Source organism: Bactrocera neohumeralis, chromosome 5, assembly GCF_024586455.1.
Source record: "Bactrocera neohumeralis isolate Rockhampton chromosome 5, APGP_CSIRO_Bneo_wtdbg2-racon-allhic-juicebox.fasta_v2, whole genome shotgun sequence".
NCBI lineage: Eukaryota > Metazoa > Arthropoda > Insecta > Diptera > Tephritidae > Bactrocera > Bactrocera neohumeralis.
Window position 1 is genome coordinate 60,351,642 of NC_065922.1, and position 20,375 is coordinate 60,372,016.

At 35.2% G+C, this 20,375-nt stretch overlaps 1 protein-coding gene across 1 annotated transcript in view; it reads right to left on the reverse strand.

The window, feature by feature from the left end:
• The window catches only part of LOC126760154 (dmX-like protein 2), a 60,779-nt gene that overhangs the window by 12,789 nt on the left and 27,615 nt on the right, over positions 1 to 20,375 (reverse strand). The window contains exons 9-18 of the mRNA XM_050475594.1: positions 19,497 to 19,729; positions 17,511 to 18,333; positions 16,453 to 16,683; positions 15,838 to 15,954; positions 14,479 to 14,712; positions 13,896 to 14,154; positions 13,423 to 13,504; positions 12,741 to 13,010; positions 7,359 to 7,428; positions 1,764 to 1,838 (exon numbers count right to left, since the gene is read on the reverse strand). Coding sequence (XP_050331551.1) covers positions 1,764 to 1,838; positions 7,359 to 7,428; positions 12,741 to 13,010; positions 13,423 to 13,504; positions 13,896 to 14,154; positions 14,479 to 14,712; positions 15,838 to 15,954; positions 16,453 to 16,683; positions 17,511 to 18,333; positions 19,497 to 19,729 — 2,394 coding nt within the window. The remainder of the gene's footprint in view (positions 1 to 1,763; positions 1,839 to 7,358; positions 7,429 to 12,740; positions 13,011 to 13,422; positions 13,505 to 13,895; positions 14,155 to 14,478; positions 14,713 to 15,837; positions 15,955 to 16,452; positions 16,684 to 17,510; positions 18,334 to 19,496; positions 19,730 to 20,375) is intronic.

Consider the following 20,375-nt stretch of genomic DNA (forward strand, 5'->3'; position numbering starts at 1 on the left):
CGGTATAAGGGAACTGTGGGACAGCATTTCAAACTCCTTACGTACAGCTGCAACCGTAACCATTGGTTTTCGAAAAATGCAAAAGGACAGCTGGTACGACAAGGAGTGCCGGGATGGGATAGATACCGAGAGTTAAAGAGGGAAGCGAGACGCATTTGCAGACAGAAAACAGAAAGAGGCTGAAATCACAACAGACAGCAGAACGATTTTCTACTCGGCTTGATAAGCTCTCTGAGAGCCAGACTCGGTATAAGGGAACTGTGGGAAAATTTCAAACTGAAAAAAATGCGGCGGCTTACAGAAGGTTTCAAGACCGGAGCATACTCTTGTAGAACCCCCAAAGGTGATCTAGTCACCGATGCCCAGAGCATACTTAAATTATAGGGAGAACACTTCTCCAGCCTGCTGAATGGCAGTGAACGTACAACACCAGGAGAAGGCGAACCCGATTCCCCAATCGATGACGATGGAGCAGACGTTCCATTGCCCGACCATGAAGAAGTTCGAATAGCAATTACCCGCCTGAAGAACAACAAAGCGGAGGGGGCTTAGATTGCCGGCCGAGCAATTCAAACACGGCGGCGAAGGACTGATAAGGAGCATGCATCAGCTTCATCGCCGTTCGATACCAAACGAGGTTTCAGACAAGGCGACTCCCTATCGTGCGACTTCTTCAATCTGCTGCTGGAGAAAATAATTCGAGCTGCAGAGCTTAATCGAGCAGGTACAATGTTTTGTAAGAGTGTACAGCTGCTGGCGTATGCCGATGATATTGGTATGACTGTTGACAGTCATAACTTTGAAGTCCTAGATAATTTCGTCTATCTTGGAACCAGCGTAAACACCACCAACAATGTCAGCCTAGAAATCCAACGCAGGATAACTTTTGCCAACAGGTGCTACTTCGGACTGAGTATGCAATTGAAAAGTAAAGTCCTCTCTCGACGAACAAAAGCCAAACTCTATAAGTTACTCATAATTCGCGTCCTGCTATATGGTGCAGACGCCTGGACGATGACAACAACTGATGAGTCGACATTGCGAGTTTTCGAAAGAAAAGTTCTGCGAAAGATTTGTGGTCCTTTGCGCAGTGGCCACGGCGAATATCGCAATCGGTGGAACGATGAGCTGTACGAGATATACGACGACACCGACATAGTTCAGCGAATTAAAAGACAGCGGCTACGCTGGCTAGGTCATGTTGTCCGGATGGACGAAAACACTCCAGCTCTGAAAGTATTCGACGTAGTACCCGCCGGGGGAAGCAGAGGAAGAGGAAGACCTCCACTCCGTTGGAAGGACCTGGCGTGGATTTTTGTGTTTCAGATGATCCAATCATGAGAAATCGTGTCCGCCAGTGAAAAAATGCATCTCATTCACCCAGTCATTTCTCCGAAACAATTTGTTTATACACTCCACGATATACATGCAGTATATCCTCATGAAATGTGAAAAAAGTTCTGTTGTAGAATAAAAATTTCTATAAAAAAAAATGTCAAAACACAGGCCAGATTACCCTATTGACCCCTTAAAATATAATTTGTTATTTAAATACCTATGTAAATATAATATTATTGTATGAATTGCTAATTATTTATTTTAATAAATCTGCATTTAAATAACTACTTCCTTTGATACCTAGTGCATGTATGTGTGTGTATGTATATGGTTATAAAAATGTTTGTTTTATAAATACTAAAATACTTCTCAACCAAATGTATGAACTTTTTCATCCCTATCTTAAGTAATATTATTGTACTCACCTGAAACGCACGATTTTTTTTGCGGCAACAATGTATCCCAAATATTTATATTTTTATTTTCAGAGCTTTGACCGGCTGAAAGTAGAAAACGGTGTAAATTATATTGAAAACATTTGACTTTCATAGTGAAATTGATTTACTCGATAAATTAATTACGTTGAAATTCTGTTCTTTATTGGCAATTTACTTTTCTTTATTTCTAATTCAAACTGCTTAATGCTTTATTAATCATTATACTAGTTCATACATAGTTTCTTATTATATCTCTTTTACTCTTTACTCTGCACGCTGTGCCAAACTGTGTGTGGAAATTAAATTTTACTATGGCGTAAAATTAAACCTATTTTACATTTTGCTGAGCCAAATTATTGCAATTGCGACATTAAAAGTTTTGTCTTGTTATTTCAATCATCAAATATAAACGTAAACTTTAGTGAATATACTTCTATTTGCTAAATGATTAATACAAATTTTTGACAATGAAAATAATAATGAATTTTGATCAAGAAAAAAATAAGAAAAGGAAGAGACTCAATGTTCATCGAATGTTTTAGACATTAATTCGGTTGCAATGTCGCAATGTTTTTTAACAAAGAGGATAGGTGTCTTAACACATTTCGGCACAGGTGTCCTCAGTGCCCATTTCGGTAGCAAATGACGTGACAAATAACTTTTGTTTTATACATTTTGCCATGAGATGCGTATTTCAGGCGCTAGGTAGACAATTTCACGATTTTAGGCGAATTTCCGAAATTTCAAGGCCGGAGTTGGGGTTAAAGATGCAATCCGATCTCAAAACAAAAAGTTGCATTGGAATCAGGAAGTACTAAGGCAACTTTTCCGCACTATTAGAAATCCCGAATCGAAAAAAGTCCGGAATCGACCCACCCTAGTCCTCACCAATGGTGGCACAACAATCCTTATTCTCCTCGCCATTAGAGACGCCCCATGTGCGTATGTCAATACAGTTGGAAGTGTAAGCTATGCACATATCAACAGAAATCTCGCTACAAATAGCAGAGGTGTCAACGGTAATTTCAGCACACGTGGCCTCACATATTGGCGAAGGACATAATACAATTAAAGCTGAGTAAATAAAGAAAGATCGTTTCCGCGAGTTACAATTAAATCAACCAATCAGGTCAGGCGTTTATTAATCTTGCGTGAGTTTTTGACTGTTTTCTTATTTTTAATTTTCTTGTAGTTCCATTCCAACACTAAACTCTTGATATGTACACATAACGGGTTATAAAAAATCGCCACAAATTTTATTCAGCGTAACTCAAAATACAGGGTTTGTCCGGAAAGTAATAGGACTGAGTCTATTTAAAAAAATGTATAAATCCAATCGTTACAGTTCTTTAAAAACTTTCAAAATAGGCTCCTTCTGTGCCGATGCAGCGCTGCCAGCGTGATTTCCAAGCATTGAAGGGGTCACGGGGTTTTGAGCCCATCTTTGCGCACACCTTTTGCAAATTCAAGTGCTCCGTCACAATGTCATGAACCACAGATTTTGATAAATTTAACATCTGGGCAATTAAACGAATACTTAGTCGACGGTCTGAGTTCAGGTCTCCCAGAACGGTCTTCATCAGCGACCTCTTCCCGGCCCTCCAAAAAGGCCTGGTACCACCGAAACACATCTTCTTGCTAAAGCAACATCTGGCCTGCTTGATCATAACAAACGTCTCTGTCGCAGATTTACAGAGTTTCACACAGAATTTAATCGCGTACCTCTGCTCTAACGAACCGCTTGCACCGCTTACGGAAGCATGTCGCCCGAAAATGTTTGACCTGACTCTCCAAGTGCTCGAAAAGATGATGCAATCCGTTTGCTAATTGCATAATATTAGGTTGTCAAAAAAGTCTTGCGGTATTTTCGCTAGTTAGCGCTGAAAGCGCGTAGTTCTAGTTTTATTCGTCGCATCGGGTCATATACCTTTTTGGAAAGCTCATTTCACGCGCTAACACGTGTTTGATTGATTGTCGTTTCTTTTAAGTCGTTCGTGAGTTATAGCGTCGCAAACATGGAACAAAATAAAGAGAAAATACGGCATATTTTACAGTACTACTACGATAAAGGCAAAAATGCATCTCAAGCCGCCAATAAAATTTGTGCAGTTTATGGACCCGATACAGTTTCCATTTCCACCGCACAACGCATGGTTTCAACGTTTTCGTTCTGATGTAGAGGTGGTCGAAGATGCGCCACGCTCCGGAAGGCCTGTCGTCGAAAAATTGCGATAAAATCGCTGAATTGGCAAAGAGACCGGCATAGCATCAGGTCATCGGTCAAGAGCTGGGGATGAGTCATCAAAAATTCATTTCAATTTCAATAAAAAAAAATTCAATAAAAGTACCGCAAGACTTTTTTGACAACCCATTATTAGCATTTGAAAAGTAAAAATTCCAAAACAGGAGGCCATTAAAAATAGTGCACATTTTAGTTATAATCCGCTATTTTTAAGTAAAATAAAAAACTACATTATATCATTATAAAATTTTTATTTTTTAATTATTTTAACGTTTTTAATTACTATGCCAAATATGAACACGATCTGTAAGCCAGTTTATTTATAGCACCTGCTTAAGTCGGTACACCGCAGTAGTGCGGTTCGATTTTTAGAATGGATAAAAATATATAAAATTCTCTATTTCTAACCAAATTTCGTGTACGCAATCGTTGCGAATGTTAGAAAAGGCTTACGATGATTCAGTTTTATCAAAACCACAATCCTACGAGTGGTACAAAACCTTCAAGACGGTCGAGATCTCGTTGAAGACTTGCCTCGTTCTGGACGACCTTCGACCTCTTCAACTGATGAACATTTTCAGAAAATTAAGGATATAGTGCTTGAAAAACGTCAGGCAAGTGTTAGAGAGATGGCACCATCTTTCGCGAGTCCGTTCGAATGATTTTGGTGGATATTTTGAGTATTAACGCTCTTTGTTCTTGCTCGACTGCCTATGAGTTTATGGGTTTGACATACAAACAAGTCAACAATCATCACAATGAAGGGAAAAAACGAGCCGAAGCCAAAAAACACACGTCAAAGCCGCTCAAAAATCAAGGTGATGATCATTGTTTTTCGATATTCGTAGTTTGAATCAACATGAATTTGTTTCGGAGGGACAGACGGTCAATAAGGAGTTTTATTTGAGGCATTTGCGAGAGAACATCCGCCGAAAACGGTCGGAATTGTGGAAGAACAATTCAGAGATGTTACACGATAATAATACGCCATCGCAAAGAGCTACGATTGTGATCGAATTTAAAGCCGAAAATGCAACGAATATCAGATCAAACTGGCTGGTTCCTCAAACTGAAATTACCGCTCCGTGGAACACGTTTTCAGTTGCTAAAGGCCATCCCAAAAAGTGCTTATGAAAAGTGTTTCAAGGACTGGAAATATCGTTGGCATAAGTGAATTACATCTGATGGGGATTATTTTAAAGGCGGCAAAATAAATATTGATGAATGATTAAATATTTTGCGTTTTATTTTAAATTTCCGGGTACTTTTTTCTCACAATGTTATAAGAGGTGTGTTCAAAAGTATCGCGACAGTTTGCTGACAGTTTTCTTCGATTGCAGGGGCGTGGTGCATCATGAGTTCTTGCCACAGGGAAGAACGGTCAATAAGGAATATTACCTGCAAGTTATGCGCAATTTGCGCGAAGCAATCCGCCAGAAACGCCCGGATTTGTGGAAGAGCAAAAATTGGCTTTTGCACCACGATAACGGCCTTGCTCACACATCGTTGCTTGTGCGCGACTTTTTGGCCAAAAACAACACACTAATGATGCCGCAGCCACCATATTCCCCAGATCTGGCCCCCTGTGCCTTTTTCTTGTTCCCTAAACTGAAGAGGCCCATGAAAGGACGACGTTACGCTTCTCTTGACGAGATAAAGACGGCATCGAAGGAGGAGCTAAAGAAGATAAAAAAAGTGATTTTTTGAAGTGCTTCGATGATTGGAAAAACCGTTGGCACAAGTGTATAATATCTCATGGGGATTACTTTGAAGGGGACAAAATAGATATTCATGAATACATAAATAATTTTTGAAAAAACACAAAATTCGCGATACTTTTTGAACACACCTCGTACGTACAAAACGATCTTACAAAAAATATTAAATTTTATCGAAATATTTACTTCAATTCATAATCTTAAATTCAAATGTCAATAAATAAAAATTAATATTTAAACGTTCGGAATATCTAGTCTCTGCTTACGAGAAAACGCAAATTAATTGTCATCGAAGTGACCTAAAGAAAAGTTATTACATACTATTTTCAGAAAAAACAATCACATGTTAGTTTAAATTTGCTTGTTGAGAAACTTTATATTTCTTGTTTTACTTGAATAAACTAATATTAGGTTGTCAAATATCTCCCCTCCGCCTTTTTGTCTTTTGAATTTCGCGGCTATGTATCTTTGAAAAATCTTGACATAACCTACAAAACGACGCTATGCATGATTAGTTTGGATATTGCGTTCAACAGTTATAGACGTGTAAACATGGAGTTCACTAACGCCGAAATTCGCGCTATTTTAAAGTTTTCCTTCGTTAAAGGCAAATCCGCTAGAGAAACGTTCCGTGAGATTAATCGTGTTTTGGGGGATGGTACTCTATCACTTCGAATTACGGAGGAAGGGTTTCGACGATTCAGAGCACACCATGGAGAACACAGATGGCGGAAGACCTGTGACGACGAATACCAATCAAATCAAAGATATACAAAAAAGCTTGATGTTTGGGTCCCGCATGTTTTGACGCAAAAAAACCTTCTGGACCGAATCAACGCATGCGATAACGCTGCTGAAACCGAACGAACTAGACACATTTTTAAAGCGGATGGTGACTGGCGACGAAAAATGGATCACATACGATCAAGCGAAAACGGTCGGGGTCGAAGGACGGTGAATCGACCCAAAGAATGGCCAACCCGGGATTGACGGCCAGGAAGGTTTTGCAGTGTGTTTGATGGGATTGGAAGGGAATCATCCACTATGAGCTGCTCCCATATGACCAGACGCTTAATTCTACCATCTACTGCGAACAACTGGACCGCTTGAAGCAGGCGATCGACCAGAAACGTTCAGAATTAGCCAACAGGAAGGGTGTAGTGTTCCACCAGGACAACGCCAAACCACACACTTCGTTGATGACTCTTCAACAGCTACGGGAGCTTGGATGGGAGGTTTTATCGCATCCACCATAGAGCCCTGACATAGCGTCTGTTCCTGTCCATAGCGAACGCCCTTGTCCCGCGTTCTTCGCAAATAAGGAGGTGGGCTTCTACGACGGGGGGCTTATATTTCAAACATATATAATTACAACTAATTTAAAATCACGTATGTAAATACTTTCTAACCAATATCAATTATAATATAGATAAGGTCGATACAGTGATTTATATATTTTGTATCAGCTGAAATAGTTTATTTTAACGATACTTCAAACATAAGGCCCGACCCGACTACATAGAATGCGAAAAATTCTTAAAAACTTTAGTTTGTTACGAAATAAAGTTTTGAAGTATGAGATATTTTTCTTAAGTATGAGGATATACTTATTTCATAAATTACCTGTCGCGAGCAAACTGCAGGATCCAAGAAACACGAAGTCCGCAAGTAATTTATTGTGACACTGGTGGGTCTGAAATTAGAAATTTGTTAGAAAGCAAGCATAAATGAAAATCTGTTTGGTATTGTTGGAGTAGTATCTTCCGAAAAACAGAGATGATCTGAACGCTGTTAAGTTGTTTTTAGTAATGACTGCTTACATATAAAAGTACATTTCGCAATTGAAATGTTATAATATTGGTTGTCAAAAAAGTCTTGCGGTATTTCCGCTAGTTGGCGCTGAAAGCGCGTAGTTCTAGTTTTATTCGTCGCATCGGGTCATGCTATACCTTTTTGATTGTCGTTTCTTTTAAGTCGTTCGTGAGTTATAGCGTCGCAAACATGGAGCAAAATAAAGAGAAAATACGGCATATTTTAAGTACTACTATGATAAAGGCAAAAATGCATCTCAAGCCGCCAATAAAATTTGTGCAGTTTATGGACCCGATACAGTTTCCATTTCCACCGCACAACGATGGTTTCAACGTTTTCCTTCTGGTGTAGAGGTGGTCGAAGATGCGCCACGCTCCGGAAAGCCTGTCGTCGAAAATTGCGATAAAATCGCTGAATTGGTCGAAAGAGACCGGCATAGTAGCAGCCGTAGCATCGGTCAAGAGCTGGGCATAAGTCATCAAAAATTCATTTCAATTTCAATAAAAAAAAATAGATTCAATAAAAATACCGCAAGACTTTTTTGACAACCCATTATCAATGGTCTTCCGTGATAATTATTTGTCACGAGCAAGTGTTTTTGTTACTCAAAGGGGGTCGAGAAGGCGTTGACAACGAACCACGTCCAAGACGGCATCAACTGATGATCAACGCGTCAATAAAATAAAGAAATTGGAGCTTCGATTAACAGTCAGGGATCATGCTGGCATCGTTAGAATATCGGCAGGATCAATGAAAAGATCAATTGGGCCTAAGAAAAATTAAAGCACTATTGGTTGCAAAATACATCACTTTTTTTCGAAAAACAGAGTCGCATTGAAGTGCAGATTGTCAAAAAACGTATTATTGCGTCTTGGATCTAATACGACTCGGAAACAGACGATCAATAGGCCGAGTACGGTGGCAAAGGTGAGACGAAGCCGAAAAAACATGTAAGAGCGGGTCAAAAATCAGGGTTGTGTGAACAGTTTTTATACTCTACTCTATCTAAAACAAAGCGAGATTGATATAGATGCAAAGCTGCATCTTGAGTAATAATTTAGATTTATGACAAAAACTTGATATGTGGGTTCCTTATTACAAAAAAATACGAGTTCGTAGATGGGCGTAATCGGACCACCGTCACGCCTATAAATAGCCACTAACCGAAAATATATAAAGTGCCATAACCAAACCCTAAATTAAGATATAATAAAGATGTAATTTGATACGAAGGAACACAGTAGTAAGGGGAATATGTGGGCATACAACAACAAATAATAACAAGTTTAATGTAAATATCTCCTTAACTACTTAAGCACATACACCATATATACAGAAGATCTTCCAACAGCCAAAAATGTATTAACATCAACTTTTGCTGTGTTATCCAGCTTTAGTGAGCCGTAACAAATGCCACATAATAGCATCAAGAATATTAGCCGAGCACTTAAGGTCTATCGAAGAATGGCTAGCCAACTGGCGTATAAATGTAAATGAACAAAAGTGTAAGCATGTTACGTTTTCGCGAAGACCAAAACTGAACAATATTTTAGTACCCCAAGCGAATGAAGTAACTTATCTTGGCATTCACCTAGGTAGAAGACTTACATGGAGAACACATATATCTAGTAAAATAACTTGCATGAAGACAAGAGCTGCAAATTTAAATTGGCTTTTAAATAAAAACTCCAAACTTAGCCTAAACAACAAAGTTCTTTTATATAATGCGGTCATAAAGCCGATTTGGAAGTATGGCATTCAACTGTGGGGTACGACCTGAGCAACTAATCTTGATACTATAATACAAAGGTTCCAATCGACAATGCTTAGAACAATCACGCGTTCCCCATGGTACATGCGTAATGAAAATATCCATAAAGACCTTGGTATTTCTATGGTAAAGAAAGAAGTAGAAGACAGCAGATTAAATATATAGTATATCTAAACTCCGAGATCACCCAAGCCCTTTGGCTAATGCTTTGGTACATTCCTGCGATCAAAGAAGATATATGCCCGCGTACTAAGGAACAACGTATCATCAAAACAGCTCAATCACTTGCTTGAGCTTGTCTAGTTTTTAAATAGATTTAAAATTTCATAACTTATTGTTAGGCTTTTAAAACAAAAAGCAGATTCAAAAAATAAAAAGATTTTGCAAAAAAAAACTACTTAAGCTACAACAACCAATTTTGCTGAGTACAAATTGTATAAGAACTTTTACTCATAGTGTGAAAATGGATGAAATCGAAGGATAACCCCGCTGACTCACTACATAACGATACTGTTAAAAAACTAAAAGCGCGATAAATCCGTACCTAAATACACCAGAGATATTAAATTTTACGACCGAGATGGCATGAGAGAGCTTTATTGAAGTCGGTGTGAAAATTGGACGCTGGGCGTGGCACTGCCCACTTTTTGGTGAAGTCACATATCTTGGGACCCGACCGACAGGTTTCGACAAAATTAGTACGTGACATTCTTCACTTATTCCTTATGTGACAGTACGAAAATGAAAGAAATCGGGCAACAACAACGCCTACTTCCCATATAGCACAAGTTTAAATTCCACTTGATTCGTTCAGTTTTCAGTACACAAATCAAGAAGTAATTAATATAAATTATGACTAAAAACTGTTTAAATCCAATAAAAACTGTTCAAGCCCCTAGATACTGAATATTTGGACCCCGGAACCTATAGTTAACTTTTGAAGGAAAATGTCAGTCAATGTGTGATATATGTATATTTAACTGAAATTAAGGGATAATCCTTCTCTTATAATGGTATGTCTGTATGTCAAAAATCGATCCAATACTTCCCTTAGCCCACATACCGGCTTATGCTTCAATATTTCTGCACGAATAAATTACCCTATATTGTCAAAAGTGTGCTCAATAATGTACAAACGGTCCGAATAAAATTACTCAATATATATTTTTAAGAAATATATTCGCTAAAGAAGTCATTTTTTTACCATGAAAACCTTTAAAATTTTCACTTAGATAACTCAAATATTGGCCGATATAAGTAGCATAAATTCACCTGGAAGTTCAAAAATCAAAGGCGGTGCCACGACCATCGTCAATTTTCACACTGTCTGCTGTAAAGCCCTGTCGTACCATCTTGGTGGTAAAAGTTATAGTCCAGTCATTTAAGCTTAAATTAGGTAAGAATCTTGGAATTCGATATACCCATTTATATGTCTGTAAATACTTGTATACCTAGGGTATACCTATCATATGTAGGTTTTGACACAACTTTAGGGTGTCAATATACAAGTATTTACAGACATATAAATGGGTATATCGAATTCCGAGGGGAACTTACTATAATGACTTGACTATTAGTGTCTCTACCGTATTTAGTTATTCATTTATCGCGCTTTTAGTAGTTTTAACAGTACCGTTGAAGTTGGTTGTTGTAGCTTAAGTGGTTTAAGAGATAAATACATTAAACTTTGCTACTACCACCCCCTGTGCCAAATTACAGTTCTATATCTTAAGAGGTCAGTAGGGTAATCTGGCCTGTTTTTTTTAAAGTAATTAACGTTTTTTTTTTTAATTTCTCCCCATGCATTCACATAAATTTTGTCATAACATTGTCAATAAATTATAAAAAATATAAGGATGACAGCCAGGCGCTTTGTGAACATTAAAAAAGTTGACAAAATCGGTTGAGTAGTTCGCCCGGAATCATGTTCGCTAGTTTAAAAAAGTGTGTTTTGAGAAAAACGCGTTTAAAGTTTGAGGTACTGAAAAAGCATACAAAGATGGACATAAACGTTGGAAAATTGACATACCCATAATTATTATTTTTGGGCCTTTTTCGAAACCTTCCAATGGTAAAGTGGGTTTCTACATTAATTCTAAGGGTATAAGGGAACAGAAAATGCATCTTCTCGTCATCCTGATCATTTATACATATGTATATATAATATATAAATCTATCTCGATTAGTTTAAGATGATACGTACAACCGTTAGGTGTACAAAACTATTATCCTCTGTGGCAACTTGTTGCAAGAGTATAAAAAACTTGAAGGGACCATAGGAAACAATCGCTTTTACGCTATATTTGCGTGCTATCTGGTTTGCGACGTCGACACCAAATTTTGTTTTATTATAAAAAGTAATAGTTGCTGAAACACATTTCTATTGTTTTCTATTTGGATATTTTTGTTTCTGGTGCTTAAAAGGAGGTCATTTACTATCGTGTTCAGTCTTGAACGACTCTTCGAGGAGGGACCTGTCCTTCCGTAGAGTAGTGTGAAGATGGAGAATTCTTCAAATTAGCCTTCAACATACAAAGGTACTAATCTCAGTATATGCATATGTCACACGACTAAGAGGTGGGACGGGGATTATTACTGAGGAACACATTGGCTAAAGCGTTGCGAAGAGGAACGGCTTAATCATTGGACCGATTCCCGACACTCAATCTGTGGCAGCTCGGATATTAATCAGAGAGGTGAGTCAATTTTCCGATTTATTGTAAGTGAAAATCCTTTTATTTGTGATAGGAGAAACTCTCCTACTTTTGTGTAATATGTAAAAGAAAACTCCCCTGATAGACCATAGAACTTTAATAAATCAAAGCATCTGAGAGGCGGTTATTCAACAATCTGCACCGGGTTTTCTGCTGTTACAAGATCCTTTTGACTCAAGGTCGATCACGAGAAATCCAGTGATTCCCTTTTCCTCAGTAAGGCTAACCACTCCTTGATTGTGTAAGCTCTGTACGCTCTTTTTAGACACTTCGCCGCATAAAAATGTGGCTGAGGACGAACATGCTTCAAGATGGATTGATCGGCCTGGCATGGCTGCACACGCATCATGACATTGAAGTCACTGCAGAAGAAGTTCTCGAAAGATTCTCAAAACTTGATCCACATCGTTTTGTTTTAAGAAAATTTTCTATTCAATGCACGAACTGACAACAGTATTATACATTGCAATAAAGTATGTCACCCACAAGGTTACGATTTATAATGTGTTTTTCTATTTAGTAGGAATTGATATAATATTAGAAATTCGAATTGAAATTTTTCCTCCTATACTTAATATAATAAACTTCATGTTTCGAGTAAATTTTTATTACAACTTTGAGAGCCAATATACCCAGTTTTGTTTGGCTGGTTAAAATAATTAAGTTGGTTTTCAACTAATATACATACATTCAAATACTATTACTTACAAAAAATGGTCGATTGTTTTGCGTTGCAGTACCAGCTTGCCATAAACTCAAATTTCCATCTCCGTCTCCAATGCCGAATTTATTTCCTTGCTCAGAAAATCTACATCGAGTCACTTTTGCAAAGGTACCTGATTGTCGCGGTGAACACACCGGTTGTTGGTGACCCCATTCCCATATTTGAACTGAACCATCTTGACCTCCGGTAAGATACAGAGGAAGTAATGGATGGGAACTCATCCGTTTTACATTTTCAATTTTATGGCGCAATATCTGAAAAAAAGTGTATCGTTTAAAATTCATATTTATAAATATTCTTCATTAATATAATCTCATCATTATTGGATTTTTCTAAACTCTTCATATTATCTTCGTATATACATACATTTGTGTGTATGTATATATCAACGCGTTTATGAACTTTTCCACATTCTACAAACACTAAAAAAAAAATTATTAAATTCTAGTATATAAAGAAAACCCTATTCACTGTGTCAATTAATAACATCGTACATTCTCATCTTGTGCCAAGTTGTTCTACGCGAAGAATAAATATAGTAAATATGCCAGACTCATCATTTTGCTAAACGATTTAAGCCAACTATTATAATACTCCCTCCCTGTTGTCCCGCCAAAACGCTGGCACAGTAGAATTCTGAATAATAAAATATATCAAAAGACTCACCAATGAGGTACCTCGGCCTGACTGCGAAGCGGACGGGAAATTAACAGATGATTCGGAGTTTATGGCAGAATTATGTTGGTTCCTAAGGTTAGCGATATTAAGATTAAAAATGTTTATAATACTAAGGTATACAAGCATATACTATACACATATTTAAAAATATATATAAATTTATTTATATAAATATAAATATTACTATATTATTTCGGAAAATTGCAACTGTTAACTTCATCAAAAGTCGTGATTCAATGATATAATGTGTTACAAGAGAGTGTGTATCAAAAAAATTTTAGGTTTACATTTTACATTACATTATCACTCAAAAAACACATTGTATTTGGTGGAATGCTTAAAAATATAATTTTTATTTAAAAAAAAGCAAAATTATTGAATTAAAAATTATGCTTTTATATATATACTATTATCTCTTTAATTGCTTAAATGCATTGATTTAACTATGAGTATATACTCACTGTTCTTGAGTTTGAATAACCAAAAATCCAGTAGATGACAAGGGTTCTGCTTCCTTAGATAGCACATCATAATCACATTCGTCTTCGTACCAATTTGGGGATTCTAATAACATCGTAATGTCTAATTCTTGTATTTCCCTTGGACTGGCTAAGGAAATCATCCCAGAAGAATTATTGTTTAAACAAAATGATAATAAAGCTTCATGATCCTTATGGATTACTCTTATATGATCGGATTCGTCGCTTTCATTTACTGATCCTACAAAATGTAGATGAAATTTGAAGATCAATAAATCTTGTTGACAATAGAATGATAAGCATTTATAGAGTTCAGCTGGATATGAAAGTAATGGCAATGGTTATCAGATGAAAGTGGCCGGAAAAAATAAGTGTAATATGTTAGCTGTGGAATCAGCAAAATTGCTTAAGAGTGTAACGAACATATTTAAAAATAATGAGAGTGACAATTAATAATGATATGATTCTATATGAGGAATGTATGCATGAATGAATACACAAAATCCGAAAAAGCTTTAAAAGTATCGTAGTAAAAACAAAACTTAAACAATTTAGTATAAGTTACCTGATTCTAATTTAAAATCGACATTATCTCGAGTCATCGTACGATAATCTAGTTTCTTTCCAAAAACTGCTTTAATAAAAACTTCCTGTGCTTGTTCCTGCCTAACTAAGTAATTCCACAATCTTCGAATAGGCCCAGTAGATGAATTAACGAGGAACGGCGTATTATCTTTGTTTAAGAGCGAACGATATCTGTGTATTGCAGGCCCCTGTCCGCTGCTTTCGACAAAACAACCTATAAATAAAAGTCAGAAAAGGTGAAAACCAAATACAGTACATAAAAATTACAAATATTAAAAATTTAACACATAAGTAAAATTTTATCTTGCTTTGCAAGTAATTATCCATAACAAGAATGTATAAAATGAATGTTGAAAGTATTGTAGATTCTGATATATGTATTATAAATAAAGATACTATATAATGGTAAAAAGTAAATTTATGGGAAAATAAACTACTGTATTAATTGTTTAAAATCTCATTAATGTTTTATGGATACACCGTACATTTTTTGAATTTTTGCAAAGGGTAAAACTCCGTCAGAAAGAAAGCAATTTGCAAGATGTCTTTCTTTGAAACATTAGGAAATAATAATCAACATGGGTTTAAAGCTGATGGCTTAACCGCTAGTGCTATATATATATATATATAATCAACATGTTGAACTAATCTTTTTTCAGAAGTTATGCTTTTGCGGTACTTTGTAATTTGCTTAAAAATTATATGTTTTATGAAATACAGCAAATATTCGAATGCTGACACCTGCATCCTTGTGTAATTTCGAAATTTTCTCGGATGCATTCTCAGTTCAGAATGTGTAATAATATTTTCTGAATCACGCTTCTGGTTGTACGGATGCACTCACCATTCTCTTTTATTTCTTTCATTTCACAAAACTCAATTATTGAAAATATTCGTTTCCTCCTTTTTTGTTTTATTTCAATGCACACTAAGCGAGACAAAAAGACAAAATGTCGTATTGTGCTTCGCTTGGTGTAGGTTGGAGCACAAGATATTTTTGTGTCTTATTAGTCAAAGACGTTTTTCACTAATCGGGTGTGGGTTTAGCCTAAGACGATTTCGAAAAAAAATTCTAAATGGCGTCCGCTAAGATATGTTGAAAATGAGTGTTGAGTTTTTTTCATACATTAATAACTCCCACACTTTTTGTTCAATTTTGACAAAATTTACAATAGAATTAATTTAAAATACGTAGTTTAATTTTTAAAATGTTAAAACCAAAAAACATTTTCAAAATTTTGATTAAAGAAGTTCAAAAAATATTTCGAGTTTTTCTAATAAACAATTATAATTATAGTCGACATAACTAAGTAACAATCATCATTTGGAAAGTAATTACCTGGTATAAAGTCTTCAGGCGGCGGTCCTTTGGTTATCAATAGATTTATTGCAAAATCTTGCCATCGTCTAAGAGTACGCAAAAGTTCATGTGATAGAGGACTCAAAACTGGTAGATCTAATAAAAAAAAACATAAAATTTGCATGGATTATAATAGGGTTGCGAATTTTTCTATTGAAGCATTTTGCATAAAAAAAATTTCTTTTTTTAATCCAGATGTTGGGACTAAAAGCTTTATTTTTGTTCATAAAGAATATAATTATAAATTTATTTTTTAGTTTTTATCTTATTGTTTAATATGAATATAGTAAACGCAAAAAAAAAATATTTTTTTATCCGGTAAATCAGCTCAAACAATATTTTTATTATTTGTTATTGTATAAATGTTAATAGAGACAACCATATGCTTTCTAAGCTTCATTAAGACTTCACATATTGACTGATGTATACAGTTTAAAAACAATCTGAAGTTCCAAAATCATTATATAAATTACACTGGGACTAGAGAAATTTTGAACCGATTTTACCTCGAAAGTATAAAAATTAATAATTAATTAATAGTTTATCAAACCTCTTACTGAGATCTTTTACATACATATACATATGTATACATACCTTGGATTTCTATACCAGCTACATTTACAAATTCTTGAATTTTAGAAGAAACTAGTTGAAGAACCGCTAATCGTAATATACTCCAAGAATATGAAGAAGGATTTAGATGTTCCGTATTGCACTTTGGCTGTTGATAATTCATTTTAGAGTTATTCATTTCTGTAGGATCATCATCATCTTCATCTTCATTATCACTTTCTAAAGGATCATCAGTATCGTAGTCGTCTTCATCTTAAAATAAATAAAACATACAAAATGTATTATATATATGCAGAGCTAATAACAAAAACTAATACTCAATTATCCGTGCTTAAATAGTAAATTTTAAAACTCTCGCTCCATTGACAGATATAGGGCACAAATTTTATTTGAATTAATAGAACACCAATTAAAAATTATTTCAGCAAGAAATTTCGAAAGGTTGTACTTAGATTATATTTTATACTATATACAAAGTACTTCCGAATGTGAATTAAAACTTTAGTCAGACCAGTAAATTTGAGATACTCTACCAAGCAAAAATCACTAAATACAATTAGGTTTACAGCTTCAAATCAATCAGGGTTATTGCAAAATCTAAGACAGATTAATTAAGTAGATATCTATATAATAAAATGAGTTCTTCATTTTTTAAAGTTCTTTCAAACCGAAATATTTTATTAGGCGTTTAGTCCTCTGTTTCTTTCTGAACAATTGACAAAATCTGTTTCCATGACTTATTAAAAAATTATTTTAGAACTTTTTTTTTTATCAAAGTCTCCAAAATATTTTCCATTAATATACAAACAACTCGAAATTTTAGTTGATTAAGTAACGAAATGGAAATGACACCTTGAATGTTTCAATAATACGTCATATTCTACCTAAATTTCAATAACAATAATTTATTTACAAAAATATATTTAATTCGCTAATTAAAGAAAAAACTATAAAATATAAGAAGTGGTAAACTCTACAACAAAACAAAAGTTGTTCCAATCTCAAAGCAGTTATGTCAAAATCAAATTAATTCAAAATCAAAAACAAAGGTTAAAAAATCAATATATAAAAATGCTTACCATTAGTATTGATAGGTTTCAAGAGAAAATATGACAACATAGACATTTCTGGAGGAACAAATTGTTCTCGATAAGTTGGCTTATCTTCTTTCATATTTGTTGAAGTACTACTGTGGCTGAATGTGCCAAGTAGTTTCATGTTGAGTTTAACACGTTGTTTGGTGATGGAAGTGACTGTGTTCCAAACACCACTTTCATCGGTTCTATCCTCAGAACCGTTAGATTGCGATTGATTCGGAGTCGTAGTTTCGTTGCGTAAAGTTGCTTTTCTCAATAACTTTTTCATTCCACCTCCGAATATGGTTGACCAAGTTTCTGTCGAAAATTTTTGGCCAACAAGTCTATATAGCAAGCGACAGTCACAAGTGGCCATGGAATATATTAAGAGCGACATAAAGGTAGCAATAAAGGACTCAAGTAGTAAAACGTTTAATTTTGGAATGTCTTCATCTTTCTCTCGTGCTAACAATGCTCTCAAATTTGTAACCCCAGGCCACTTCGCCGGGGAAGTACAAACATCTGTTGACTCATCGCACGAATATTTTCTTCTCTTATTATATGCATTGCTATTGCCAATTAAATGTGAACATTCGAAAAGTGAATTCAATTTAGCAATGTTTTCAATACCAGGGCTTTGAAATCCATTTAATGTTGAGTTGCGATGAACAACAAAACTTTCCGAGTCACATAAAGACTGATAAATACAAGAGGATAGTGCAATTGATAAATCTCTGAGAATGAAGATTTCGCAAAAAGAGTTCGCTGCAACTCCAGGTAACGGTGAAATTTTAATGATAGTCTGAAGCATATCCACCGTTTGAGACTGAAAAGAGAAAAGATACAAATTTATTTATTATAACCGAAACCTAGTGATTTATTGTTTTACTTTTAACATAATTGACATATAACTATCCTATCTTTTTTACCCCATAGAAAACGTGACGCGTAATTTTTACATATGTAAATATATGTTCATTTAATATTCATAATATGTTCATATAAATTGTAATACTGGTGAGTTCTAGCTATAAAACAAAAAAAAAAAAAAAAAACAAGTTAAAAATACAAACTACGAATTCAATAACATTGAATAGCAATATACAGAGTTTTATTTTTTCAATATGCGTATATGTATTTTTATACTCTTGCGACATGTTGCTACAGAGTATAATAGTTTGTTCACCCATCACCTAAAACTAATCGATAAAGAGGGTTATATATTTATAAATGATCAGAGTGATGAGACGAGTTGAAATCCGGATGTCTGTCTGTCGGTCCGACCATCCGTTAGTCTGTGCAAGCTGTAACTTAAGTAACAACTGATATATTGTAATGAAACTTGGCACACACACAAAATGTCGTTAAGCGAAAATATATAAAATGTCATAACTAAGCCGATGTGCCGGAAAGGGGATGATCACCGTTTTCATCGACTATGCTTGTTTTCATTTTGATATTCTCAGTTGATTGAAATATTTTACCAGCGATCCACTTTTTGAGTTTGGGAAGGTGGAAATGGTAACTGAAAGCAAACCCAGTCGAATTTGGTATACAAGGACCTAGTTCATAGGATAATTCCTGCACTGTACCGGTCGTACCACAAGCTGAAGTTTTTGGGTGCTAATGATGTTCACTAACTCAATCAATGTCTATTTTCGGCCGTTATACACCATTTCACAAACTTTTGCAATTTTTTCTGACATTACTACTTCTTGTGACCTGCACCTACATACCTACGATTCGTCACTACCCCGAATATTAAAAAAAAAATTTACTAAAATAAGTATTTGTTTTTATTCTAAAAACTTAAGCATATGTTTCAAACTTATTTCCATAAAAAATTACTTTTTAACTGAAGTTAGAAATTTCCCACATATACAGTAACCCTGATTTGACACTGAAAATTGCAAAATGGAATGAAGAAAAACTTTTATACCCAACAATTTCATATTTGATAGCAATTTCAATAGTTTATAGTATAAATACCTGCAAATATTTAATAGGATCAGCGCTGACAGTTTTATTACCCGCCACGCATGCACTTAATAACGGCAAAGTTGTTGGAAATGGAAGTGGACTTAATAGTTGTTGCTGCGTTTTCTCTTGTTGTAGTTCTTGTAAAAGGAGTACTAATTCCATTCTGACAGAAGCAAGACCACCACCACTAGCGCCATGAAGTGAACAATAACTCAGCAACGTTCGTAAAAGTGTTTCGTTACCTTGAGGATGAAACGAGTGTTAAACAATCGCGCTTATACACAACAAACTTTCATAATACATATAATATATCTTATCAAAACATTTTACTCCTTTCCTCGACTTTGTAATTTGAAGTTATTTCTAACAAAATATATTAAAACAATGACATGCACATACATACACATATAGATTAGGATAAAAAATAATTCTTTTCCGAATGCTAAAATTTGATTTCATCAAATTAGACATAACAGCTGGAAAATTATTAGTAATTAGGTATTCTTAGCTTTATTCAGTTTGCAAAAAAACCAAATATTCATATGGTTTTTGCAAATTTATTGCAAGTTTCTAGTTTTAACAAGTAAGAAAGGGCAAGGTTTGGGTGTAGCCGATTATTCACAAATTTAAGAGATTTAAGACGGGAAATGTTTTCAAGAGTTGGTAAAACTTTATATTTAACAATTTTGCAAATGTTTTCAGACCCGTTATTGCACTAAATCATGAATGGATAACAATCATGTTTGGTATCATATTAACCCTTTGCACTCGAGGGGTGACTCTCACTCTCCATGGGGTGTGCTGTCGCAACTCGAGAGGTGACTATCGCTCACCACTTGCTTTGCTGTGGTAACTCGATACATGGGACTAACTGTTTTCGTTTACTTT